Below are 27,641 nucleotides of genomic sequence, written 5' to 3' on the forward strand. Positions count from 1 at the left end.
TAGCATAGAAATATTAACTTCTCTAGTTTATGTTAAATAACTATAAGATTGTTTTATAACTAGAATCATATGTCATATAATTACATATAATGTTATGTAATTGTAAAAATAGCCATAAAACTGTAGAAAAATGAGATTTACCAGCAAATTCCTTTACGAATGGGATTGAATAAACAAATACCTATAAGAAACTACTATTAATAGACAGAAGATTTTGTCAATTTATTCAATATTAGTATTGAACTTACACATGGTCCTATCCATCATTTTATTACTTTTAAAATAGATAAATAGCAGCAGTACATAGAATGAGTATTAAAAAAAAATGAGAAGCAATGTGCAGTACATAGAAGAAATACTTTATTACAGCTATTATAATTCTTTCATATATACTGTGAATTATTATGCATTATTTTATAGCAATTCATTTATTTCTTTATAAAATAGTTTTGATTATTACCCTGACCTTCTTTATATCCATTAATGACCCATTTTAATTGCTTATTAATATTTATTTTGGAAAAGTAATAAAAGCTATACTTTTTCAGATCCTGGTAGTTTGTTTGAAAAAGATTGATTCATAACTTATTTGTATTTGTTTTTTTTTCAAAGAAAAATACCTTTTTCAAGTGGTAAAAAGAAAACTTGACAAATAGTCTAATACCTGAGCTTCCTTTTTTGGATTTGATGGAGAAGTGAACTCAATTCTGTTTCTTTTAAGGCACGAAAGTCAGTTTACTATATTGGTGTCCTGAGTTTCCTCTTAGCCTAATGACTTGCTAGTTTTCAAGTTATATTTTCAATTACCTTTTATGGCTCCTTATTTCATAAGTTTAAGAACATAAATATTTAGCTTCACATTAGTGGCCATTATTTGATCCTCCAACTACTTGAATCTCTTCACCTCCAGCTTCATTTAAAGAAGTTCTTTATGTTTATACTCTGTGCAGCCATCTTCATCTAGTCATCCAGGAGTCAGTTTGAATAAGACAAAGCATGAAGAAAACAACATGAACAATATTCAAAAATTTTACAATTGAGCAGAATTTAAATGTTAATTATGAAGATGCCAAACTTAAATGAAGTTGAGGATGCATTATTTTTTCTGGCAATGTGATTAACTATCCAAAGAAGTCAATGGGAAAGAGGAATGTGACTGAGTTTGTTCTTCTGGGGCTCACACAGAACCAAAAGATGCAGAAAATTGTATTTGCTGTGTTTTTGGTCATCTACATTGTCTCTGTGATCGGAAATTTGCTCATTCTTGTCACCATTACACACAGTCGTTTGGTAAGGTCCCCTATGTACTTCTTCCTTGCCTATCTCTCCTTTATTGATGCCTGCTATTCTTCTGTCAATAACCCTAAACTGATTTTTGATTCGCTTCATGAAAAAAAGATTATTCAATTCAATGGATGTATGACACAAGTCTTTGGAGAACATTTCTTTGCAGCTGCTGAAGTCATCCTGCTTACTGCAATGGCTTATGATCGCTACGTGGCCATCTGCAAGCCCCTGCACTATGCAACCATCATGAACAGAGTAGTTTGTAACCTGCTAGTGGGGGTGTCATGGATGGGAGGGTTTCTTCACGGAATCATACAGATCCTGTTCATTATTGATTTACCTTTCTGTGGCCCTAATGTCATAGATCATTTTATGTGTGATCTTAACCCTTTGCTTGAACTGGTCTGCACTGATACCCACATTCTGGGGCTCTTTGTTGCTGCTAACAGTGGGTTTATCTGTCTGTTAACATTTCTACTTCTTCTGGGCTCCTACACAGTTATCCTGTACTCATTAAGAAACCACAGTGCAGAAGGGAGACGCAAAGCCTTCTCCACTTGTATTTCCCACATCACTGTGGTTGTATTATTCTTCTTGCCCTCCATATTTGTGTACATGAGACCTGCAACTACTTTACCTATTGATAAGGCAGTTGCTGTGTTCTACACAATGATAACTCCCATGTTAAACCCTTTAATCTATACCCTGAGAAATGCTCAAATGAAAGAAGCTATTATGGGATTGTTAAATAGAAAAATTCATACAGAAGACAAATAAATATATTTCTTCTCTGTGATTTGTGTATTAGTCCTTTTGTATATGAATGATGCTCTTCTTAGCATCATTTGGCACCTCTGGTTCTTATAACCTTTCTGCCTTGTCTCCAGCACATTCTCTAAGCCTTGAGTGGAATGGTTTGATAAAGACATCTCTTTATGAGTCTGAATATATCAAAGTCTCTAATTATTGGCACATTTTATAGTTCTCTCTCTCTTTCTCTCTCTCCCAACTAGTATAATAGGGGCTTTTATGAACATGCACTGGTTGAGTGATTCATTGATTTATCGATATAGCAATTTGTAATGGGGAGTTATTTTATTGATATAATATCATAATAATAGTAACTGGTTCTCATCTTTCAAATATTTGTTGTTGCATTGCCCTCGTTTGTTCCAAATTCCTTCTTCCTTTGCAGCTTATCTCTTTCTTTATATTTGCCTTTTCATGTTCCTATATTTATGCCGTTGTTTGGGTTCACTCGATCCTTTTCTCTAAAACCTCTTTTCTTCAGTTTTAGTGTAGATCACTTACTTGCCAGATAACATGAAGCAACACACACATTTCATGGTTGAAAGTACCTTTTCACCAATTTACAGAGTATTTAATAATTGCTATTCATAGGATCTAATTAAGCCCACTCAATCATATATCCAGACAGATATAATTAATTATAATAATGTAACAAAAGGATGCAATGTATTTACTTATATGGAAACTCTTACATTATTCAGTACTACATAAGTTCCCATCCCCTAGGAGCCTCTATCCCCAGCCTATAGACATTTACTTTATTATCAATTTCAATTCCTATACTCATAAATGTAGCAGCTTATCCTATTCACGTTTCTCAGGAAACATTCCACAGAACATTTAGTTCAATAGTCAGGCTCTTGAACATGTTGAAGAAATACCTCATGTTGCTTAGAGCTACCTAAAAAATGATATATCGACAGACCATGGGGAGGTAATACTGAGAACTTTCTCTCCCTATATTTCAGTAATTGTCTCATCCATTACTTCCTTTCATTTCCTTTAGTCAGAAGGATAATGTAGGTTTCAGTATAGAAGATAAGATGGATATGCCACTTCAGATTTTATGTATAAGTTGCAATTAAAACTAGAACAGGTGCTTATGAAAGGAAAAATCAATACATAGAATTAAAGACAAATAACTATTTTAGATTATTGATTAATTTATAAACTATCAAATGATAGTGTGAGTCTGGTTATCTCAAAACAATTTTAGTTATAGAAATATATATTTCTGATTTAATTATTTTGGATTTTTAACTTATTCCACTTATCTTAAAATTATTTCTTCTTATACAAACATGAACCCTATTTTGTGTGAACATTTCTTCAGTGACAGGAGTCAGTTGTCTTAAAAAGATGCAAGATATTTTGCTATAAGTAGCTACCATACTATACAGAGAGGGGGAGATAAATACAGAAAGATTAACAAAATGTTGAAAAGTGTATGTAGAGAATTATTAAATATCAATGCGGAAATGCAGAAAACAGCATAAAGGAAGTGAAATAATGGATTCACAGAGGTGAAATATGAGATCACTTATTATAAATAATTTTCCTTTCCCGTCATCCTGTCTGAATATATAATCTAATTTTTGCCTTCACTGTGTAGAAATTGATGTAATTAAAAGTTAAAAGGAGGGCTGGGTGGTGGTGGCACAGGCCTTTAATCCCAGCATTTGGAAGGCAGAGGCAGGTAGATCTCTGTGAGTTCGAGGCCAGCCTGATTTACAAGAGCTAGTTCCAGGACATGCTCCAAAACTACAGCAAAACCCCATCTCAAAAGAGAAAAAACAAACAAACAAACAAAACAAAAAATGTTAAATAAAAGTATCTGCTTTGATTTAGAGAGGAAACTTTTTTTTTGTCTTTATACATAGCAATTTTTTTTATTGAAAAAAAAATTTTTCCCACTTCCTCCTCGCCTCCCATTTCCCTCCCCCTCCTCCCACCCCTCTCCCCCTCCCCCCACTCCTCTTCTCCTCCCTCTCCAGTCCCAAGAGCAGTCAGGGTTCCCTGCCCTGTGGAAAGTCCAAGGTCCACACCCCTCCATCCAGGTCTAGGAAGGTGACCATCCAAACTGTCTAGGCTCCCACAAAGCCAGAACATGAAGTAGGATCAAAACCCTGTGCCATTCTCCTTGGCCTCTCATCAGCTCTCATTGTCTGCCATGTTCAGAGAATCCGGTTTTATCCCATGCTTATTCAGTCAGAAACCAGCTGGCCTTGGTGAGCTCCCAATAGATCAGCCCCACTGACTCAGTGGCTGGGTGCACCCCTCATGGTCCTGACTTCCTTTTTCATGTTCTCCCTCCTTCTGCTCCTCATTATAACCTTGGGAGCTCAGTCCGGTGCTCCAGTGTGGGTCTCTGTCTCTATCTCCATCCATCGCTAGATGAAGGTTCTATGGTGATATGCAAGATATTCATCAGTATGGTTATAGGATAGGTTCATTTCAGGTTCCCTATCCTCAGGTGCCCAAGGAACTAACTGGGGACATTGCCCTGGGCACCTGGTAGCCACTCCAAGTTCAAGTCTCTTGCCAACCCTTAGGTGGCTCCCTTAACTAAGATATGAGTTTCCCTGTTCCCCTATCCAACCTTCCTTTATCCCCAATCACCCCGATTTCCCCAGTTCCCCTCATCCTCTCAGTCACACTTTTCTCTCCCCATCTCCCCTCACCCCTATCCCACCCCACCCCCAAAATTCCAATTTTTTGCCCGGCAATCTTGTCTATTTCCCATAGCTGGGAGGATAACTATATGTTTTTCCTTGGGTTTACCCTCTTGTTTAGCTTCTTTAGGATCACAAATTATAGACTCAGTGGCCCCTATCCATGGCTAGAAACCAATTATGAGTGAGTACATCCCATGATCTTCTTTTTCGGTCTGGGTTACCTCACTCAGGATAGTATTTTCTATTTCCGTCCATTTGCATGCAAAATTCGAGAAGTCATTGTTTTTTACCGCAGAGTAGTACTCTAATGTGTATATATTCCACACTTTCTTCATCCATTCTTCCATTGAAGGACATCTAGGTTGCTTCCAGGTTGTTGTTATTACAAATAATGCTGCTATGAACATAGTTGAACAAATGCTTTTGTCATATGATAGGGCATCTCTTGGGTATATTCCCAAGAGTGGTATTGCTGGGTCCAGGGGTAGGTTGATCCCAATTTTTCTGAGAAACCGCCACACTGATTTCCAAAGTGGTTGCACAAGTTTGCAGTCCCACCAACAATGGATGAGGGTACCTCTTTCTCCACAACCTCTCCAGCAAAGGCTATCCTTGGTGTTTTTGATTTTAGCCATTCTGACAGGTGTAAGATGATATCTCAAAGTTGTTTTGATTTGCATTTCTCTGATCGCTAAGGAGGTTGAGCATGACCTTAAATATCTTTTGGCCATTTGAACTTCTTCTGTTGAGAATTCTCTGTTCAGTTCAGTGCCCCATTTTTTAATTGGGTTAATTATCATTTTAAAGTCTAGTTTCTTGAGTTCTTTATATATTTTGGAGATCAGACCCTTGTCTGTTGCAGGGTTGGTGAAGATCTTCTCCCAGTCAGTAGGCTGCATTTTTGTCTTAATCACAGTGTCCTTTGCTTTACAGAAGCTTCTCAGTTTCAGGAGGTCCCATTTATTCAATGTTGCCCTTAGTGTCTGTGCTGCTGGGGTTATATATAGGAAGCGATCTCCTGTGCCCATATGTTATAGGGTACTTCCCATTTTCTCTTCTATCAGGTTGAGTGTGTTCAGATTGATATTGAGGTCTTTGATCCATTTGGACTTGAGTTTTGTGCATGGTGATAGATATGGGTCTATTTTCATTCTTCTACAGGTTGACATCCAATTGTGCCAGCACCATTTGTTGAAGATGCTTTCTTTCTTCCATTGTATACATTTACCTCCTTTATCGAAAATCAGTTGTTCATAGGTTTGTGGGTTAAAATCCGGGTCTTCTATACGATTCCATTGGTCGACTTCTCTGTTTTTATGCCAGTATCATGCTGTTTTCATTACTGTAGCTCTGTAATAGGATTTGAAGTCAGGGATGGTAATGCCTCCAGAAGTTCCTTTATTGTATAAGATTGTTTTGGCTATCCTGGGTTTTTTGTTTTTCCATATAAAGTTGATTATTGTCCTCTCAAGATCTGTGAAGAATTTTGATGGGACCTTGATGGGGATTGCATTGAATCTATAAATTGCCTTTGGCAGAATTGCCATTTTTACTATGTTGATCCTCCCAATCCAAGAGCAAGGGAGATCCTTCCATTTTCTGGTATCCTCTTCAATTTCTTTCTTCAATGCCTTAAAGTTCTTGTCAAATAGATCTTTCACTTCCTTGGTTAGAGTTACCCCAAGATATTTCATGCTGTTTGTGGCTATCGTGAAAGGTGATGATTCCCTTATTTCCCTCTCTGCTCCCATATCCTTTGTGTATAAGAGGGCAACTGATTTTTTGGAGTTGATCTTGTATCCTGCCACATTACTAAAGGTGTTTATCAGCTGTAGGAGTTCTTTGGTGGAGTTTTTGGGGTCGCTTATGTACACTATCATATCATCTGCAAATAATGCAAGTTTAACTTCTTCCTTTCCAATTTGAATCCCTTTTATCCCCTTATGTTGTCTTATTGCTATTGCTAAAACTTCAAGAACTATTTGAAGAGGTATGGAGAGAGTGGAAAGCCTTGGCGTGTTCCTGATTTTAGTGGGATGGCTTTAAGTTTCTCTTCGTTTAATTTGATATTAGTTGTCGGCTTGCTGTAGATAGCTTTAATTATATTTAGGTATGACCCTTGTATCCCTAATCTCTCCAAGACTTTTATCATAAAGGGATGTTGAATTTTGTCAAATGCTTTTTCAGCATCTAATGAGACGATCAATGGTTTCTTTCTTCCAGTTTATTTATATGATGGATTACATTGATAGATTTGCATATGTTAAACCAGCCCTGCATCTCTGGGATGAAGCCTACTTGATCATAATGGATAATTTTTCTAATGTGTTCTTGGATTTGGTTTGCCAGTATTTTGTTGAGGATTTTTGCGTCGATGTTCATGAGTGAGATTGGCCTGTAATTCTCTTTCTTGGTTGAGTCTTTGTGTGGTTTTGGTATCAGAGTTACTGTAGCTTCATAAAAGGAATTTGGCAATGACTCTTCTGTTTCTATATTGTGAAATACATTAAGGAGTATAGGTAGTACGTCTTCTTGGAAGTTCTGGTAGAATTCCGCATTGAAACCATTTGGTACTGGACTTTTTTTGGAAGGGAGGTTTTTGATAACAGCTTCTAATTCTTCACGACTAACAGGTCTATTTAGGTTGTTCACCTGGTCCTGGTTTAACTTTGGTATATGGTATTTATCTAAAAAAGTGTCCATTTCTTTTACATTTTCCAGTTTTGTGGCATACAGGCTTTTGTAGTAAGATCTAATGATTCTATGAATTTCCTCTGTGTCTGTAGTTATGTCCCCCTTTTCATTTCTGATCTTATTAATTTGCAAATTCTCTCTCTGCCGTTTGATTAGTTTGGATAGGGGTTTATCAATTTTGTTGATTTTCTCCAGGAACCAGCTTTTTGTTTCATTGATTCTTTCAATTGTTTTCTGTGTTTCTATTTTGTTGATTTCAGCCCTCAGTTTGATTATTTCCATTCTTCTACTCCTTCTAGGTGAGTCTGCTTCTTTTTTTTTCTAGAGCTTTCAGGTGGGCTGTTAAGTCTCCAATGTGTGCTTTCTCTGTTTTCTTTAAGTGGGCACTTAGTGCTATGAACTTTCCTCTCAGGACTGCTTTCATAGTGTCCCCATAGGTTTGAGTATGTTGTTTCTTTATTTTCGTTGACTTCAAGGAAGACTTTAATTTCTTTCTTTATTTCTTCCTTAATCCAGGTATGGTTCAGTAGTTGACTGTTCAGTTTCCATGAGTTTGTAGGCTTTCTGGGGGTAGCATTGTTGCTGAATTCTAGCTTTAATCCATGGTGATCTGATAAGATACAGGTGGTTACTAATATTGTTTTGTAGCTCTGGATGTTTGCTTTGTTACCGAGTATGTGGTCAATTTTCGAGAAGGTTCCATGAGCTGCAGAGAAGAAGGTATATTCTTTCCTGTTTGGGTGGAATATTCTATAGATGTCTGTTAAGTCCATTTGATTCATTACCTTCATTAATTCTCTTATTTCTCTGTTAGGTTTCTGTCTAATTGACCTGTCCATTGGTGAGAGAGGAGTATTAAAGTCTCCTACTATTAATGTGTGCGGTATGATGGCTGCCTTGAGTTTTAGCAATGTTTCTTTTATGTACGTGGATTCTTTTATATTAGGGGCATAGATATTCAGGATTGAGACTTGTTTTGATTGAGAATTGATTGATGAATTGTTCCTGTTATGAGTAGAAAATGTCCCTCTCCATCTCTTCTGATTGATTTAAGTTTGAAGTCAACTGTGTTAGAAATTAGTATGGCCACACCTGCTTGTTTCTTAGGTCCATTTACTTGATAAGCCTTATCCCAACCCTTTACTCTGAGTAGGTGCCTGTCTTTGTGGTTGAGGTGTGTTTCTTGTAAACAGCAGAATGTTGGATCCTGTTTTCGTATCCAATCTCTTAGTCTGTGCCTTTTTATAGGTGAGTTGAGTCCATTGACATTAAGTGATATTAATGACCAGTGGTTGTTAACTCCGGTCACATTTTAGTAGTAGATTTTATGTGTTTCCCTTCTTTGAGTTGTGCTAGTGAAGGGTCTCTAGATGTCTGAGTTATTGTGGTCATTGTTGGACTCCTTGGTTAGTGATTTTCCTTCTATTACTTTCTGTAAGGCTGGATTTGTGGCTATGTATTCTTTAAATTTGTTTTTATCCTGGAAAATTTTGTTTTCTCCATTTATAGTGAACAAAAGCTTGGCTGGGTATAGTAGTCTGTGCTTGCTTCCATGGTCTCTTAGTTTCTGCAGTACATCTATCCAGGACCTTCTGGCTTTTGTGGTTTCCATAGAGAAGTCAGGTGTAAGTCTGATAGGTTTACCTTTATAAGTAACTTGGCCTTTTTCCTTTGCTGCTCTTAATATTCTTTCTTTATTCTGTATGTTTTGTGTTTTGATTATTATATGGCCAGAGGTGGTTTTTTTTTTTTTTTTTTTTTTGATCCAGCCTATTCGGTGTTCTGTATGCTTCTTGAACCTTCATAGGTATATCTTTCTTTAGGTTGGGAAAGTTTTCTTCTATAATTTTATTAAATATATTTTCTGGACCGTTGAGCTGTGCTTCTTCTCCCTCTTCTATTCCTATTATTCTTAGGTTTGGTCTTTTTATTGTGTCCCATATTTAAGAGGAAACTTTTTTGACATAAATTCAAAACGTTGTCCATGGAGATTATAATGTGACATTTCCCAGAAACTGGTGACAACACAACGGGGAAATGATGCCTACTTATGTATAAAATTTCACATCAAGAAAAATATCGCTATAATATTTGGTAGCTGCATAAAGTATTGATTAAGCACAAAGTTATTCACAGCCTACAAAGAAATTTAAAAGCAAAAATTGAAATGTCAAATAGATTCTGAGCCACTTTCTTTATTTCTACTACTCAGAGGCAAACATAGAGAAAAAAAATCTCAAACTGAAATAAAAAGGGAATTAACTGTAGATAACCTAAGGAAGCATTAATTAGTCAAATGGAAACAACTATAAACTTATCTATTTGTTTTTAGTTGTCTTCTTTATTGTTAACTGTATTGATTACTATTCAATTATTGAATAATAGTTACACACTAATTAAATATCTGAAGTGATTTATTTTCATAATTTAACAAACATTTAAAGATTCATACTTTGCATTACTGAAATGATATCAACAAAAACAAGAAGACTGGGCAGAAATGTTTTGAATATCCTTACTGGACTGAGTTCCTCTCTCATTGATTTATCTAATAATTGAATTAATTGTTTCAAACTAGCTAGTGCTAAAAATGATGATTATAAATGTTCTTACCAGTACTCCTATTATCGAATGAAAACTATTACATGAAAAAAATAACACAGAGACAGGAGAGGTGGCTGGGATTCAGAAAGAAATATGTATAATTTTCTTAGTGTTTATTGGAGCATGTAAGAAATACCTCTTTTGTATGATTAAAGTCATGAAAATAAAACACAGATCATGCTTCCAGCTACAAGGACATAAAAGTAAATTTTTGGGGCATTGCACCTCTGTTTTAAGTGATAGTAGTAATATATTTATTATACCATAGGTATCTATAAATGTAATTTGCATTTCTTTATATTTAATTCTACTATTTAAATATATATAAACACAAGAAATCATTATATTATTCATGATTTAGTATGCACTTTGGTAAAATAGGTTTGCAAGTGCTTTTTAGTGCTGCTACATTTAAAGTATTAATTCCTTTATGATCTTAGAAACATGGAGCATAGGAAGAATTGAGTACCAAGGTGTAGTTAACCTACTGATGCTTTAATGTTTTTCAATAGCCTTTAAAATTTGAAGGTTTCTATCATTGCTTATTATTGAGATCAATTGGAGTCCTGATCTTCAGCTGCTCTTCCCTGCTAGAGCCTTTTGATTGCAACTTACTAAAAGCTGTGCCTTGAGGATCAGAGGATGGGGTTTTCATCTGTTGGCCATTGACTGCTGGTTATTTAAGTCTCCATGGTGCTATTAAAAGAGGGCTTTGTACCAGTGATTGGAGGTCCGAGTGTCTATCTCTGTGTGTGTTTCCTCAACCTCCAGCCCCTTGCCCAAAGCTCGTGAACTGGATTCTAGCGCGCGTAGAGCGCTGACGGGGGTGCGGTGCGCGGCAGTTTACTTTGTGTTGATATGATAAAACACCATGACAAAATCCAAACTTGAAAAAAAAGGTTTCATTAAATCTTACAGAATAGAGCCCATCTTTGAGGGAATAAGAACATGAACTCAGAAAGGGCATACAGAAACTGAAGCAGAAACCATTGAAAGGTGTTGCTTACTGGCTCATTTTCCAAGGCCTATATGGCTTGTTATTTTATACATGGCCACCTTCACAGGGATTTCCATACCTCTCTGAGTGAGAAGAATGCCTTCCCATCAATCGCTGTTCAAGAGGATGCTTCATGGACATGATTACGGGGCAATGTGCTAAAAATAATACCACAACTGGAATTCCCAGCTGACCAGTTTATAACAATTTTTCAAAAAATAATCAGCACAGTAGCATTTTATCTTTGCATGGTGTTATAACCTGAAATGTAACACCATTAATGAAAACCCAGAGACATATATTGAGGTTCAACTTGAAGACCAGAAAAGCAAAGTGGTCAAATATTTGCTATTACCTCAACTTCAGTCTTAAAATGATAATTCTGCTTCCAGGAATCCTCAAAATGAGATTGCCTGAGAGGTGTCTCTTCCTGTCTTTGATTCCTCTCTCGTGCTGGGATTAAAGGTGTATACCACTACTGAGAAGTTTCTATGGCTAATTATTGTGACTACTGGGATTAAAGGTGTGTATGTAAAGGCTTTCTGGTCTCTATGGTTGACCAGGGTGGTTGTTTACTCTCTGATCTTCAGGCAAGCTTTATTTATTAAAATATAATTGAAATATTAATACAATGAAAAATATATTTTAAAGTAGTTTTAATAAAAAGCTATGTAAAACTTATGACAGCTGCTTTATGGTTACATATAAACATATATAGAAACATTACCTATACATTATATATTACATATAGATGAAAATATGTATGTATGTATATACACCCTCACACACACATACACACACACAAACATATAAATAAATATGTAGATAATTTTTGAAAGTATGCCTACTGGCTGAAAATGCTACTCCTAAAACTATAGAATTTCTTCCAAAAACTCTGCTATCAGGAATGGAAAACCTCCATTTGAATTGTTGGTCATAGAGTACCTGAAACCCATGAGAGTATGTGGTACTTCTATTGTTTTTGGTGCTTTTTCAGAAAAAGAAGGTAAAACTCAATTTCTGAAGATATCTAATTCTTTGAACACATTATTTGAACAAACTGATATGTACGTATGACATGAAAACCTCCTCACTAAGGACTAGCTCTAGACTAGTTTCAGGAGGAGACATGAAATCTATGAACAGTGAATAGGACACTGTAGTCCTATTCTTCTATACTGTCTACAAAGCACAAATATTAACAGACGACAAAATATTCCAAAAACTGAAATAGTATCACATGTAGGGGGAACCAATGTTCCCCTAATTGAACTTACAGTCCACTCCATAGGAGGAATTCATGTGTGACCTTGTAAATTTAGCCAACCACCCATGTATTATGAAGCCATGTAACCTAGATGAGACATTATTACTAGCCATATACTAAGCCAGAAAAAAATGTCCATTGAATTCTAAATACTTATTATATCCACAAAAGAGTGCATCTCTCACCTCCTATCAAGGAAATTTCTCTTTGCAGAAAACCAACACCATTGTAAAAACTTAAATTGTGAAATTATAGAGATCAGCAGACATTCAACTACCAGCCCCCAGTTAACATACTTACAGCAGAATCCCAACACTTAAATCTCATGAAAATCACAAACATTGTGTGGAAAGATGATAAGAGGACAATGACAATGTGAGAAACTTTCTTAAAACAAACAGGATCATAAATGGGAAGGGAGACAAGGGATTGGATCTGGGCTGAACTTGAGGGAAAAGTTGGATACAGTCAAGATACATTATATGAATTTCTTTAAAAGAATAATAAAATGTATTACTTTTAAAGGAAGCTTATTTTATTACCAGAATACAGTCCTAATGATTAAGTAAATTTAAGAAGGCTTATGTGAAAATACTTCCCAGATTGTTGATGAAGAGACCATGTAGAAATATAATTTAAGAGCGGATATGCTATCTATCCACTTACCTTTCCATAGACTTTTAAAATGGCCATACATGTCTTGCCTCATGGAACAAGTCATTTACCTTCCTTTCAGAAACACTTGATAACTCCAAACTTTCTGTAGGGCATTCTTCATCTCCTTGTTTCTCAGCGTGTATATCAGAGGGTTAAACATTGGAGCTATTATGGTGTAGAAAAGAGCAAACACCTTATCTTCCGGGAATGTGGTAGCTGGTCTGATGTAAATGAATAGTGCAGGAGCAAAAAACAGGATGACAACAGTTAAGTGGTAACCGCAAGTAGACAGAGCTTTGCTTCGACTCTCCACAGAGTATGCCCTTATGGTATACAGTATAAAAAAATAAGACAGTACCAAAACAACAAAAGTAACTAAAGCAATTAAGCCAGAGTTAGCAATGACTAAGAGACCGATTATGTGTGTGTTGGAACAGGCCAATTTCAACAAAGGGTACACATCACAGAAATAGTGATCTATCTCATTTGGGCCACAAAATGGTAAGAAGAGAGCAAGAAGAAGCTGACTAGCTGAGTGCACAAATCCCCCAGTACAACAAGCCATGATGATCGCATTACACCTGTGCCTGCTCATGATTATGGTATAATGCAGGGGCTTGCCAATGGCTACATATCGGTCATAAGCCATCCCTGTGAGAATAAAGATTTCAATTCCTCCAAATAAATGAGTTGTAAAGAGTTATATCGTGCAATTATTATAGGAAACTAGTTTCCTTTCTGCCAGTAAGTCAGTCATTAATTTAGGGGTAACAGTGGATGTGTAGCAGAGATCAGAAAGTGACAGATAGTTGAGGAAGAAATACATGGGTTGGTGAATGAGTTGAGTGCATGTGATAGAAACCATTATGAGTACATTGCCCATCCAAATAGTATTGCAGCAAAATAAAAAGAAAACAAAGCAAATGACTTCAGTGTTCTTATTTTGGGAAAGTCCCAATAGAATAAAAACTGTGATGTTACTGCTTCTATCCATGGTGCCATATAGAGAGAAAATGCAGGTCACCTGAAATGACATAATTGAAGAATTTATGTTTAGAAGTGTCTGCTAACAGTTTTATGAATATATTCTTTCTGATGTGATAGCTAGGCCTATCTTCCTTCAGTCAAGTAAATCAGATCATAAAAATCTGGAGTTCAGTTGCAGTAGCTTTCAGGATTCTATGAAAATGTAACATCTGGTTTCAAATAAATCTTAAATTAAATAGAGATTTATTTTCTATAATTGTCCATTATAATTGTACAAATCCATATTTTCTGTGAATTGTGGAAATCACAAATAACTGTGGTTAAGAGAGTAAGATGTTTTAGTGTGGTCCATGTTCCTTTTTTTCTCTATAATGTGCCTTTACTTTTCAACAACTCCATGTGATTGTCAGTAGAATATAAAATATGTCCTGCTCTGATTCTACTTATAGAACTCACAGAATAACATAATGAATTTATTTGTAAATTCTACCAGCATTTTCATAAATATTATTATTTAAGTATTGAAAAACACAACAGTGTTCAAGATATTAAAATATTTTGAACCTAGTGTTCTGCAGTCAAGTTCCCAATTTTGTTCCTTTATGAAAAATTGAGTTTAATTTTAACAACTAAAATTTATTAATAGTGTATCTCATTATCAGTCAATAAAAATCATAAAATCTTTGGCTACATGAACTATGAGAATTATAGTAGATAGGTTCCAGATGCAGTAGTAGACTGTTTGAATCATGGACAAGGCTGACCATGTGTAAATTTAATTTTTAATACTTCCAAATAATATATCTTAAAATTAATTCTTGACAAAAAGTCTCAAAATATTAACTTTAATGTGCATTTTAGCTCTAATTTCGCATTCAGATGTTAACTGCTATAAAATTGTTTCTATTCTTTGATATATTATTAATACTACCATTCACATTAATAATAATTGCTTTTTTATTAAAAATAAAGTTTCACATGGTTTCTTTTCCCCTAACTTCTCCCAGATCATTGTCACTTCTTCATTCATCAATACCATTTCATTTTTCTCTATTAAGAGAACAAACAGGTAAGCAATTAAAACAAAAAACAAAAACAATTAAAAAATCCCCCCCAAAATGGATATCTTAAAAAAAAAAGAGAAAAAAAAGGAACTCAAACACCCCACACATACACATACACACCCCAAGAAGACACACAAAATTGGAAACTGTAAGATATAAGCAAAAGACCTATAAGAAAATAATGCCACACAAATCAATATGAGGCAAAAGTTGTACAAAATTCCTTTGATTCCTTGCTTTTTATGATACTGATTATGAAATGAAGATTTTCATTTCCATAGTCAAATTTCAAAAAGAATAGACTAAAAGTACAAGATTTTTAGAAGTAAGTTCTAATCTTTCTCCAAAACAGGTAATAGTAATATTTTGCTATATAACAGGAAAATTCATTTTAATTATTCTAAAACTAGGTTAGTAATATAAATTTTCATAAACACACACTTTTGTGATTTGTACATCTGTAAGTTGCATAAATTTTTCACACACACATTGTGTTATTAAAGTTTATAGAATTGCCAGGCAGAAATAATCTGATGCTCTTCATTAATTTATTAGATATTTATTAGAATATATTGTTGGAAGCTGAGTTCATTTGATTCAGAAGATTATTATAGTTGATATTTAACTTTCTCCCTAAAATTTTGTTTCTTAGTTTATAAAATATTTTTATTTATTAATATTTATAAATTACAACATATTCTCCCTTCTCTTCTTTTCTCCAAACCCTTCTATAAGCCTCTCTTTGCTACCTTTCAAAATTGTGGCCTCCTTTTCATTTTGATTCAGCCCTTTCAAAAATGTAGGCATATCGAGTTTAATTGCTACTTTATTAGTGTTTTAAAGCCTTACTTGTAAAAATTTAATCACTCCTTATAGTTAGATATCTCCTTGGTTACATGTGGCAAATTAGTAGCTAACTTCATATATAACCCCTGTTAATTTAAATTTAAAAATAAATTATTTGTTTAAAAAAATTTAAAGTTGAAATAAAGACATACATCTTACTTTATTGTTAAAGACAGGTTCTGATTATCAACTTTCATAATAGATGAAAGAGTTTTATTAAAAATGATTTTGGAGTAGCAGCATTGTGATAGTATTGATGTGCCACTTAAAAGGGTAAATAAAGCTTGCTATAATCTCATCCTGAAAGACACTTATGCATGATAACACAACCAGCATATAGCCAACTACATCTTGAGAGTTTTCTGATCCCAGATCCTGAATTCATCACCACCTCTTTATATGCCCTGTTCAAAGGCAAGAAAAAGTAGAGATAAACTGAACATTAATTCTGTATTGCCAAATTTTGAATTTTGTATAAATGTGTGAATAAGTCAAGCAAACTGGTACATTTTCTGAATTTCAATATTTGCTTCATAGTCAATTATTTTAAACAGAAAATCTTCAATTAGAAAATGAGACTATGAACTAATTTGAAGTCTGTATACACACCCCAGACAGAATCAGTTCTTAGATTCATAATTAACCCTGGAAAATCACTGGTGCATAAGGTTTGTAAGGTTTTAGATAACAATATCTCTTAGCTTCTAAAGGATGATTAGTCATAAAGAAAAGTAAGGGTTGATGGGAGAAATTTGAGATTAGGTCTTAATAATGTCACTTCTAAGATTCAGGACTTAGTCCATAAAATTCTTAGTCTATAAAATGAAGGAGCTACAATGAACATTCTTTAAGTATCCTTCCTACACAAATTACTAATGCAGAAGTAAATCTATTTTCAATATCACAAATTTATGAACAATAGAAGATAATAAAATTGCTTACTTACACATGTACTACTCTTATTTTAAATATGCTGTTTTGATTTATAATAATCTCTGCTCCCTTATTAGGGAATAAGTCATATAACTTTAGATTATTATTTCCTTGTAACTTCTTACTTGAAGGCTTTAACACAAATAACGATATTTTACCAAGCTTATGGATTAGAAAATTAAAAATTTAATAAATATATGTCACATATCAAACTACCAAGCCCATAATTATAGGACACTCTACAATTTAGAGAGAAAGCATTTGAGACACAAATATATTGTGTCTCAACCATTTTACTTCTTACTATAAGCATTTCAAATTCAGCTGTTAAGCAATATTATTTGGGCAAATATTATTTCTTAAAGATACATTTTAATTTCATCTGAAGATAGTAATTATGAAAAGTTTATCATTCATGTATGCTCATTACCAACTCACCAGTTAGCAGCATCCTTTTATATACAAAATGTTTGAGAAAAATCTGAAACAGAATTATAAATATTCTGTAAAAAGATTGTTTCCCATTTATGACAAAATTTTATTGACTGATAGGAAATTTGCTGATTATGCAATTTGAGTTTCTTTCTCCTTTATTATATGGGAAGGAAACTATAGTTATACTCATGCTGAGAACTAGTCTCAAGCAGTTCAAACAGAACTTTTTATCATGTTCTCTGGGGAGGTGCTATGACTTCAAGTGTGTTTTATGTATTTAACAATTCCAGAAGTGGAGTCCAGGGAAATGTATGTGACAGGCAAGTGCTCTGATACAGAGAGGTGCCTTGGTGTCTTTTGTGTGCCAATACATTACTAGTCAGTGATGGAGAAAAATAGATAGTGAATATTGAAAATAATAGGCAGATCAGACCCAGTGCAACTCATTTATAGATGGATTTTTACTCTAATTGTTTAAAACAGATACACAAAAGATGCCTAACTCTACAAACAATATAGATATTTTGCATACAAACATTAGTATATCCTCCATAACCTATTCTAATGTCACTTTACATGAAATAAGCTTACATGTCATGACCATTGGCTATATCTTAAATATTAATACTATTCTCCAAAATAAAGGAATTAAGCCATATAGAAAAATGCATGATTCTAGGATGAGTGTGTGTGTCATAGGTAGGTGAAGAGAGGTTTAAGACACTCCAAGCACTGGAAATGTGTTCACCAAAATAGATACAGAACAAAGAGCCTGATGGCATGACATGAAAATGCTCTAAATGACCAGATAGAACAATCAAAACTAATTATAGAATTTCATTAAAATCTAAAAAAATAAAGATATAGTTTATACTAATGAAGAAATAAATGGATAGATGAATAAAAGCTTTTAAAACTTTAGTTTGAAAAATTTACTGTAACAATGTGGATCTCTGTCTCTATCTCCATCCATCGCCAGATGAAGGTTCTATGGTGATATGCAAGATATTCATTAGAATGGCTATAGGATCGGGCCATTTCAGGCTCTCTCTCCTCAGCTGCCCAAGGACCTAGTTGGGGACATCTCTCTAGACCCCTGGGAACCCCTCTAGAGTCAAGGCTATTGCCAACCCTAAAATGGCTCCCTTAATTAAGATATATACTTCCCTGCTCCCATATCCATCCTTCCATTATCCCAACCATCCCATTCCCTCAAGCTCTCCCCATCCTCCCCTTCTCACTTTTCTCTCCCCATCTCCCTTTTCCCCCATCCCATCCCATCCCCCAGTTCCCAATTTTTGCCCAGCAAGCTTGTCTACTTCCAGTATCCAGGAGGATGACTATATGTTTTTCTTTGGCTTCACCTTCTTATTTAGCTTCTCTAGGATCTCGAATTATAGACTCAATGTCCTTTATTTATGGCTAAAATCCAATTATTTGTGAGTACATCCCATGCTCATCTTTTTGGGTCTGGGTTACCTCACTCAGGATAGTGTTTTCTATTTCCATCCATTTGCACGCAAAATTCAAGAAGTCATTGTTTTTTCCTGCTGAGTAGTACTCTAATATGTATACATTCCACACTTTCTTCATCCATTCTTTCATTGAAGGGCATCTAGGTTGTTTCCAGGTTCTGGCTATTACAAATAATGCTGCTATGAACATAGGTGAACAAATAATTTTGTAGTATGATAGGACATCTCTTGGGTATATTCCCAATCCTTTTTGAATTTATATTATTTTATTATTTTTTAAAGAAAAAAACTCATTTCATTTTACATATCAATCCCTGTTCCCATTCCCTCCCCTCTTCCCCTTTTATTCACCTAATCCCTCAACACCCCACCACCATGCAGTGCTCAGAGAGTGTAAGGCACATTGCTTTGGGGAAGTTGCAAGGTCCTCCCTACTATATCCAGGCTGAACAAGGAATCCATCCAAAGAGAATAGGTTCCCCAAAAGCCAGTACAAGCAGTAGGGATAATCACTGGCGCTGCTACCAGTTGCCCCTCAGTCTGCCCCAGCCATCCACCTGTCTCCCACATTCAGAGGGGCTAGTTTGGACCTATGTTGATTCCTTTCTTGTCCAGCTGGAATTGGTGAGCTCCCATTTGCTCAGGTTAACTGTTTCAGTGGGTGAACCCCATCATGGTCTTGAACTCATTGCACATATTCTCACTCCTTCCACCCTTCAACTGGACCTTGGAGGCTCAGCCCAGTGCTCCATTGTGGGTCTATGTCTCTATTTCTATCAGTAGCTGAATGAAGGTTCTATGGTGACATTTAAGATAATTTTCAGTCTGATTACAGGGTAAGGCCAATTCAGGCACCCTCTCCTCTATTGCTTAGGGTTTTAGCTAAGGGGTCATCCTTGTGGATTCCTCAAAATTTCTCTAGTGTGAGGTTTCTTGCTAGCCACATAATGGCTTCTTCAATCAAAATATCTCTTTTCTTGCTTTCATCTCTGTCCTTCTCCATGTCGACTCTCTGTTCCCTCAAGTTCTCCTCCCACCTTCCTTATCCCTTTCTCTTCCCTTCTGACCTCCCTTCTCACACCACCCCCATGCTCCCAATTTTATCAGGCAATCTTTTCTATTTCACCATTCCAGGTGGATCTATGTATGTTGTTGTTTTTTTTTGTTTGTTTGTTTGCTTGCATTTTTGGAGTTCACCTTGTTACTTAGCTTCTCTAGGATCATAAACTATAGGTTCATTTTTTTTTTTTACAGCTGGTATCCACTTATGAGTGAGTACATACCATGGCATATGGGCTTCTAATATTTCCCCCCTCCCTTTGGCTTTTTTAAAAAATTTTTTTATTGTATTTTTAATAAAAATTCCTGCCTCCTCCCTGCCTCCCATTTCCCTCCCCCTCCCCCAATCCCCTCCCCCTCCCTCTCCAGTCCAAAGAACCCTGCTTTACTGGGTAGACAGACTTTACTGGTGTTTATCCAATGTACAGTTGGTCTCAAATTAAAATAGATTTTGTAAAATTACTTTTTATGTAACATCAAAATTTTAAAATATGTAATTAAAATTGAGAGCTTTACAGTTTTTCATAACTTTAATTTTCTATGTATGTTTTTGAAGTCACAGCTATTTGCAACATTGTTTCTCATCTTGGATTTTCTATTCACTGTTGCACATCAACATTACCTATGGCATTAAATTCTTTTTGCATATTATTTTGCCCAAAGAAATCTTTATATCTAGTTGTAAGACATAGGATATATTCAAAGGCAAGGTAATGAAAATACAATTTAAAACATAGCATTCTGTTAATGTATGACTTGTTCAAAGTTTAAAATAGACAAAATCTTTATCAGTTTGTTTTGTTAGAAAAACTTTTGTAGAAGTATAGGAGGATTAGAAGTTTGTCATATAAGAATAAGCACCACATCACTCGGAAAAGCTGGAAGTGGTTGCACATGTTTGTGACCCCAGTACTAGGGTGTGATTTGTGCCTGTGGCAGAGACAGAACAGTCTTGATAAAAATATGGCAACATCCAGGTTCTGTGCTAATTGCTGCTGGTATGTAGATTCTTAACAAGAAAAACCTCAAATAAAAAATATGGAATAAAAACATAAACTTTTCAAGTACAGCAAATGCAGTTCTCAGCTGAAAACCTGCTGTTAGTCAAATAGACTTCCAGAACACTAACCTTTAAGAGAAATTCTTCATATGACAGGAAATAATGAATTCCTGTGAGACAAGTCTCAGATATAAAACTGCAGAAATCTGAAAGCATACAGCTGTAAACGCTCTTTTAAGATAGGGCACAGCTGTTTCCTCACTGATTGACCAGGAGTGGATCCATTTGGATGTTTTGCAATTTTGCTACCTCTTATCTTGGAAACAAAAGTCATTTCTCTAGAGTGCCCAAAAAGCAACAAAGGTCATGTATTCTCTGAAATAATTTTAATTTGGGGGGAATGGATGAAGAGTTTCCTTGTGACGACACTTCTTCAACACAGGGCTATTTGACAGTAAGTTATCTAAGGAGTTTCTTAGCAAATGTATTCATATATTTCATAGAATATGAAAAGTTTCTTTTCTCTAAGGACAGTTTCACTGAAGGTGGTACTCATGTGAACACTGAACACTGACAATTATGGTCAAGATGATTCCCAACTGTTAAGGTATGTTTTTCAAATGTGTTTATGAGGTACTGTGAATTTTTTCGCATATGGGAATTATCGTCTCACAGTGTTCATCAAATACAGTCACAGAGGTTTTCATTTTCATCCTAATTTTTAAAATTTAAAAGATAGATATTTTATCATTATCACTAGATATTGTGAAACTAACAGAAATAAAGCAGTGAATAAGACCCACCTATCTAATTTATGAAATATTATTTTGCCCTTTGACACTTCCTTTAATAATCAGAATAAATCATGAGAATACAAATGTTTAGTTGGACCTCTCCCCCAAGATTAGTATTGCATTATTATTAAGTTCTTGATTATAAGAACAAACACAGATAAATCACGGTGAGACCCATCTCTCTGGCTTCATAGAAAGTAATGATGGGGATGACTCTTCTTCAGTTCATTAACAGGGTCGAATGTCTCTTCATTATTTTGCCCACCCATTTAAGTTTATCTGTTATTTATACACAACTACACAAAAATAACTTGAAACTATATACTTCTTAACTTTGTGCATGTTTTTCTATTTTTACCAATTCTCACAATAAATTATAATGCAGGTTTTATGATACAGATAAATAATGAAGCAGCTTCATGAGATGAGAGGCAGTGAATGTAAAATGAGAGGAGTAAAAGGAGGGAAAGCTGGCTTCCTGCTTCTTTCGATTCTTAAATGGTTATGTCTGGTCACTGCTGTGATAGTTCTTAGTGGGTTAGGATAAAAAGGTAGAAAGGGAGAGATGGGAAAGGGAGGGGAGGGGAGAAAATATATAGATCAATAAAAACAATATAAAAAATAGAATTCTAGAACCCCTCTTTATAATCATGTTAGAGAAAAGTGATCTTTAATTAGACCAAGATAAAATAACAAATTCAAGAATCCAGCAGTATGTATTTCTTAGTACTTGGAATGTAAATATATCATGAAACATCTAAATGTTCACTGTCAATATTGGTTAAATATAGTTTATCCAGAGCTACTAAGTACTAGCCTCAGCACTCACACAGGCTTCAGAATTTTACAGCAAGTGAAAGCTGGCTTGGGAATGGGATCTGGGGTGTAGAACAAACTAACTGACTCAGCCACATTGGACCAGCATGATTTTTTATTCCATGGGATAAGAAGAAAGAAAGGGGAACAAAAAGAAGAAGCACAAGGACATAGGCCTAAGGGTAAGGGGAGGGGATAAGGCATAAGGAATGAAAATAAAGGGGTGATCTCCACAAAGCTTTTAGATTATATAGGTGTACAGACAAGTTAACAATTCCCTAGTTGATGACAATACCATCAAGTATGCATTTTCACAGACTTACAAGAAACTTTTGAATCTAGCAAGGAGACACCTTATGTCTCAGAGAGGACATGAATGTGAAGTTACCCTGTAACTGGAAATACAGCATAGGTAGCCATTCTAACCTGCAGGCAGGCTTGATTTGCATTAACTTCTTGATTTGCATTAACAGAATCTCTTCTGAGGACACAGCTTTTGTTTCCAGCAGGGTGCCCAGGTGAGAATTTTTTTCTCTGAGGCTAATTTTTCAACTCAGGCCTTTACCTTGTATAAACAACTAATTTCCTGAGCTATAATCCTGTTGATTTGAAACCAATTTAAAGGTTAATGCAGAATATTTGTAACTTGTTAAGTCAGAGCAGAAGACCAGCAGATTACACCTTTCTGACTCTGCTGTTAGAGCAGACACTGCTGTCAATAAAGAAAGTTTGTGGGGACTGTTTTTATGTAGATTTTTGCTATGAGAATAGACTTGACTGAATCCTTTTCAAGCCTTTTCAGGACATCATGGTGTGTGTGGAGATATTTGGTTGCCCTACAGGAAAAGTCAGGTTTATACACTCCTGGGATACTACAGAAGGGAGAAATGCCATGATTCACAAGATTTTTACAAACTTGACAGTGACTTATTCAAAAGACAAGCATTGCTGTAGCTCTGCAAAAAATGGGTTACTCCAGGTGAAGTATACATATATACTTCCTGTGGATAGTCAAGTAGAAGTGTCAGCTGTACAGTTACTGTATAATAGTTGTGGACACACAACAGATGTCACTCAAGTCATATGAAATAAAGAAAACTGTTAGAAGCCCACAAATTATAAACCAATATTTGTATAAAATGATATTGTGGAGTTTAATGGTAAGACTTTTAATAATAATATCTGTTAAAAATTTGCCAGACAAAATTAAGTTAAAAAAAAAATCAAAGTCATCATTTTTCTTATGATATCCAGCATAGAAGCACTAACTTTTTGGTTTTATATTACGTAACAATAAAACTCTTATACAATTATATGTTATATAATTATAAAAATAACTATATAAATTGCAGAAAATGATATTGATCACCAATTTTATTTACAAATGGAATTGAATAAGAAAATACTTATAAGAAATTACTACTATGAGACAGTATGTTTTGTCATTTTATTTAATATTTGCCTTGAACTTATACATGGTCTTATCCATCATTTCACTATCTCAAAAACAGACAAATTACAGCAGCTACATAGAGTTTTAAAAGTATTCAAGGAAATGAGGAATGATGTGTAGTACATAGAATGTTTTCTTATAACTTTTACAAGGGATTCATATATACTATCAAAGATTATGCATTATTTTATAGTAACTCATTTATTCCTTTATTAAGTAGTTTTGGTTATTACCCTGACTTTCTTCATGCCCACTATTGAGTTGTTTTACTTTCTTATTAATATTCATTTTGAAAAGGTAAATAAAGTGAATTTTTTTCCAGATCCTGGTAATTTGTTTGAAAAAGATAGAATCATAATTTATCTGTATTTGTTTTTTCTAAAGGAAAATATCATAATCAAATGATGAAAAGAAAACATGATAAATATTAATACCTGAGCTTCCTTCACTGGATTTTATTTAGAAGTGAACTCAATTCTGTTTCCTCCAAGGCACTAAAATCAATTAATTATATTGGTGCCTGGGGTTTCTTATTATCCCAGCGACTTGTTAGTTTTCAAGTTATATTTTCAATTACCTTTTATGGTTCCTTATCTCATAAGATTAAAAACAAAACACTTTAGCTTTATATTGGTGACCATTACTTAGATCCCCCACATATTTTGAAACTCTCCATATCCATCATTATTTACAAAAGTTGTTTTTGTTTTGCTTTGTTTTTTATAATCTTTGCAGTCATCTTAATGCAGTTAACTGGGAGTCAATTTGAGTAACACAAAGAATGAAGACCTGTAAAAGCAGCACATCAATATTCACAAAACTTTAAACCTGAGTAGAATTTAAACATTAATAATGGGAAAGCAGAAGTTAAATGAGATTGATGATGCATTATTTTTCCTGACCAAAAAAAGTGATTAACTTTCCAATAAAACTGATGGAAAAGAGGAATGTGACCGAATTTGTTCTTCTTGGACTCACACAGAACCAAAACATGCAGAAAATTGTATTTATTGGGTTTTTGATTATCTACATAGTCTCTGTGTTCGGAAATTTGCTCATTTTGTTGACCATCATATACCATCAATTGGTAAGGTTCCCTATGTACTTCTTCCTTGCCTATCTCTCCTTTATTGATGCCTGTTATTCTTCTGTCAATAACCCTAAACTGATTTTTGATTCACTCCATGATAAAAAGATCATTCAATTCAATGGATGCATGACCCAAGTCTTTGGAGAGCATTTTTTTGCAGGTGCTGAAATCATCCTGCTTATTATGATGGCTTATGATCGCTATGTGGCCATCTGCAAGCCTCTGCACTATGCAACCATCATGAACCAAGCAGTATGTAACCTGCTAGTGGGGGTGTCATGGATGGGAGGGTTTCTTCATGGAATCATACAGATCCTGTTTATTATTGATTTACCTTTCTGTGGTCCTAATGTCATAGATCACTTTATGTGTGATCTGAACCCTTTGCTTGAACTGGTCTGCACTGACACCCACATTCTGGGGCTCTTTGTTGCTGCCAACAGTGGGTTTATCTGTCTATTATTATTTCTCCTCCTTCTGGGCTCCTATGCAATTATGCTGTACTCATTAAGAAACCACAGTGCAGAAGGGAGACGCAAAGCTTTCTCCACTTGTATTTCCCACATCACAGTGGCTGGCTTTTTCTTTGTACCTTGCATTTTTGAGTATTTGAGGCCTGCAACTACTTTACCTATTGATAAGGTAGTTGCTGTGTTCTACACAATGATAACTCCCATGTTAAACCCTTTAATCTATACCTTGAGAAACACTCAAATGAAAGATGCTATTAGGGGATTGTTCAAGAGAAAAATATACCCAGAAGCCAAATAAATATGTTTTGATTCAAATTTGAAAATGATTGAGCGTACATTTTAGATTGACGTAATATAGAACATTTAAATCATGAAGAATAAAAGAGCTGTAATTTATGGGGTAGCCTTGAAGGAAGCAGAAAAAATAATACCATAGAATGGAGAAACCAACCCATTCTAGTTTAAAGTTGCACTACTATTAAAACACACATTTGCTGTTTCTAATGCCTATTCAGCACTACTGAATTACTCTGTACAATCTATGCCTTTTGAAGTTGAGATTTGCGATTGACACCTTCCACCTAAACTCCATTAAAAATCTTTCATTAATATATCCTGGTTTTGTGATATCTTTCTTCTGTAAATTTCCACTAACATTAAAGTTTTATAACAGAAAAATTCATTTTTCATCTTCTTGGTCAAAGCTGTCTTTCTCAAAGTTTTTGTCAAAATTAGGTCATCAGATCTCTGCTAGGTTGAATAGTAGGATTTACATGACAAATGGCACTAGCATTCCTATTTCATTGATCCTTGAACCGCTCCTTCCTCATCTTTACATGAAGGAGTTATCAACATTTGTAATTTACTCACTGTAGCCTCCTCTTTTATAGCCAAGTCACAAACATATACATAAACACAGACCTTATCACGACCTACGCAATGACATTAAATGAATGTTTTTGTTCTAGTGAGTCTTCATTGTTAAAGCTGATTCCATGTATTGGTTCCATTTTGTTCACACATATTACTAGATAAATTGAATAAATCATGAAGTTCTTTGAAATGTAGTACACCTGGGTAACAATGTACTCATAGACTATTGCTTGAAGTAGAGTATAGTTATTGTTTCAGAAAAAAAATTAGGGATGTGGGAGTGATTTACATAAACTATTTTCTTTAAAATTATTAAATTAACTCTTTTTATTTTGAGATCGTAATTACATCATTTACTCTTTGACAAAATGTTGGAGGAGGTCCGCTTGTTTGTCCTAGTTGCTGTAATTGATTTCACATATGTGTGACCCCAGTATTAGAGTGTGATTTGATGCTGTAGCAAACACAGGAAAGACTTGATAAAATATGACAACATCCAGGTTTTGTGCTAAGTGCTGCTGGTATGCGGATTCTTAACAATACAAACTCAAATAAAAAATATGGAATAAAAACATAAACTTTTCATTATGGTCTTTGTCCGCGGGTCAGCGCGGCCTCTGGATCCACGTGGCACCAAAACGCAGCTGAGAAATGCCAAGTACGTAGAGCGACATTGAGATCTGGGAGGCCAGTAAATCCACCGAGGAAAGTGGTGAATGCAAGGAAACTGGACGCTCCTTTCTCTGCTCACAGACTTCATTTCTTTTCTTTTTTTCAGAGTAGACTTTGCTTTTTAAAAGGCAGAACTTTTTTCAATGTTCAAGCTTCGAGCTTGAAACAAGCTTTAGATTTAAACAGGAAGTTGTATGGGAAAGAATTATGTGTTTTTCTAGAGTTTGGAAGTCCTCTACCATAGCCTACTCTTCCTGGTAAGAATTATCTTGGTAGAGTCTGGTGTGGAAATGCCTGCAGTTTAGACACTGCCCATTTGTCAGTGGAACACACAGGCTAGAGGAAAAGCCTATGAATTTACCAGCTGCGGGGAAGTATTTACCAAGTGTCACATCTCACTGAACCCAGAAGTCATGCTGAAAGGAAGCCCCGTGTTTCTAAGGAATATTGAAAAGCCTTTAGCTAGATGACAGATCCTAGGAAATTCATGCTGGAGAAAAACAAGGGAAATTTGCAAAAACAACATTGACTCTTAGAAAGGTACACCGGGAAGAAAGGTTTATACTCTTAATCCTTGTCCTTCTCTGCCTTCGCCTGAGAGGTCAGACACAGAAGCCTTAGAACTGTAAGAAATGTGGAAATATCCTCAACCAAGAGTAATCCCTCAGTTCTCAAAGTCT

The 27,641-nt window shown here is 35.0% G+C and overlaps 3 protein-coding genes across 4 annotated transcripts; 2 read left to right on the plus strand and 1 right to left on the minus strand.

Moving 5' to 3' along the window:
• The first annotated feature begins 325 nt into the window (after window positions 1-325).
• Window positions 326-2,064, plus strand: LOC130867307 (olfactory receptor 4C46-like). 2 transcript variants are annotated; one of them, XM_057759132.1, is made up of 2 exons: window positions 326-339; window positions 1,149-2,064. In XM_057759132.1, the coding sequence occupies exons 1-2, from the start codon at window positions 326-328 to the stop codon at window positions 2,062-2,064; spliced, it is 930 nt and encodes a 309-aa protein (XP_057615115.1). The 2 variants fall into 2 exon arrangements, with proteins under 2 accessions (XP_057615115.1, XP_057615126.1); XM_057759143.1 differs by lacking the exon at window positions 326-339 and having other exon boundaries at window positions 1,138-2,064.
• A 10,991-nt stretch (window positions 2,065-13,055) lies between these two features.
• Window positions 13,056-13,985, minus strand: LOC130862725 (olfactory receptor 4P4-like). The gene is given in 1 exon segment (XM_057752484.1): window positions 13,056-13,985. A coding segment is annotated over 1 exon segment (930 nt).
• A 10,802-nt stretch (window positions 13,986-24,787) lies between these two features.
• Window positions 24,788-27,623, plus strand: LOC130866964 (olfactory receptor 4C46-like). Its single transcript, XM_057758645.1, has 2 exons — window positions 24,788-25,666; window positions 27,183-27,623. The coding sequence occupies exons 1-2, from the start codon at window positions 24,788-24,790 to the stop codon at window positions 27,264-27,266; spliced, it is 963 nt and encodes a 320-aa protein (XP_057614628.1). The 3' UTR covers window positions 27,267-27,623.
• Window positions 27,624-27,641: the final 18 nt, after the last annotated feature.

Source organism: Chionomys nivalis, chromosome 2 (genome assembly GCF_950005125.1).
Source record: "Chionomys nivalis chromosome 2, mChiNiv1.1, whole genome shotgun sequence".
NCBI lineage: Eukaryota > Metazoa > Chordata > Mammalia > Rodentia > Cricetidae > Chionomys > Chionomys nivalis.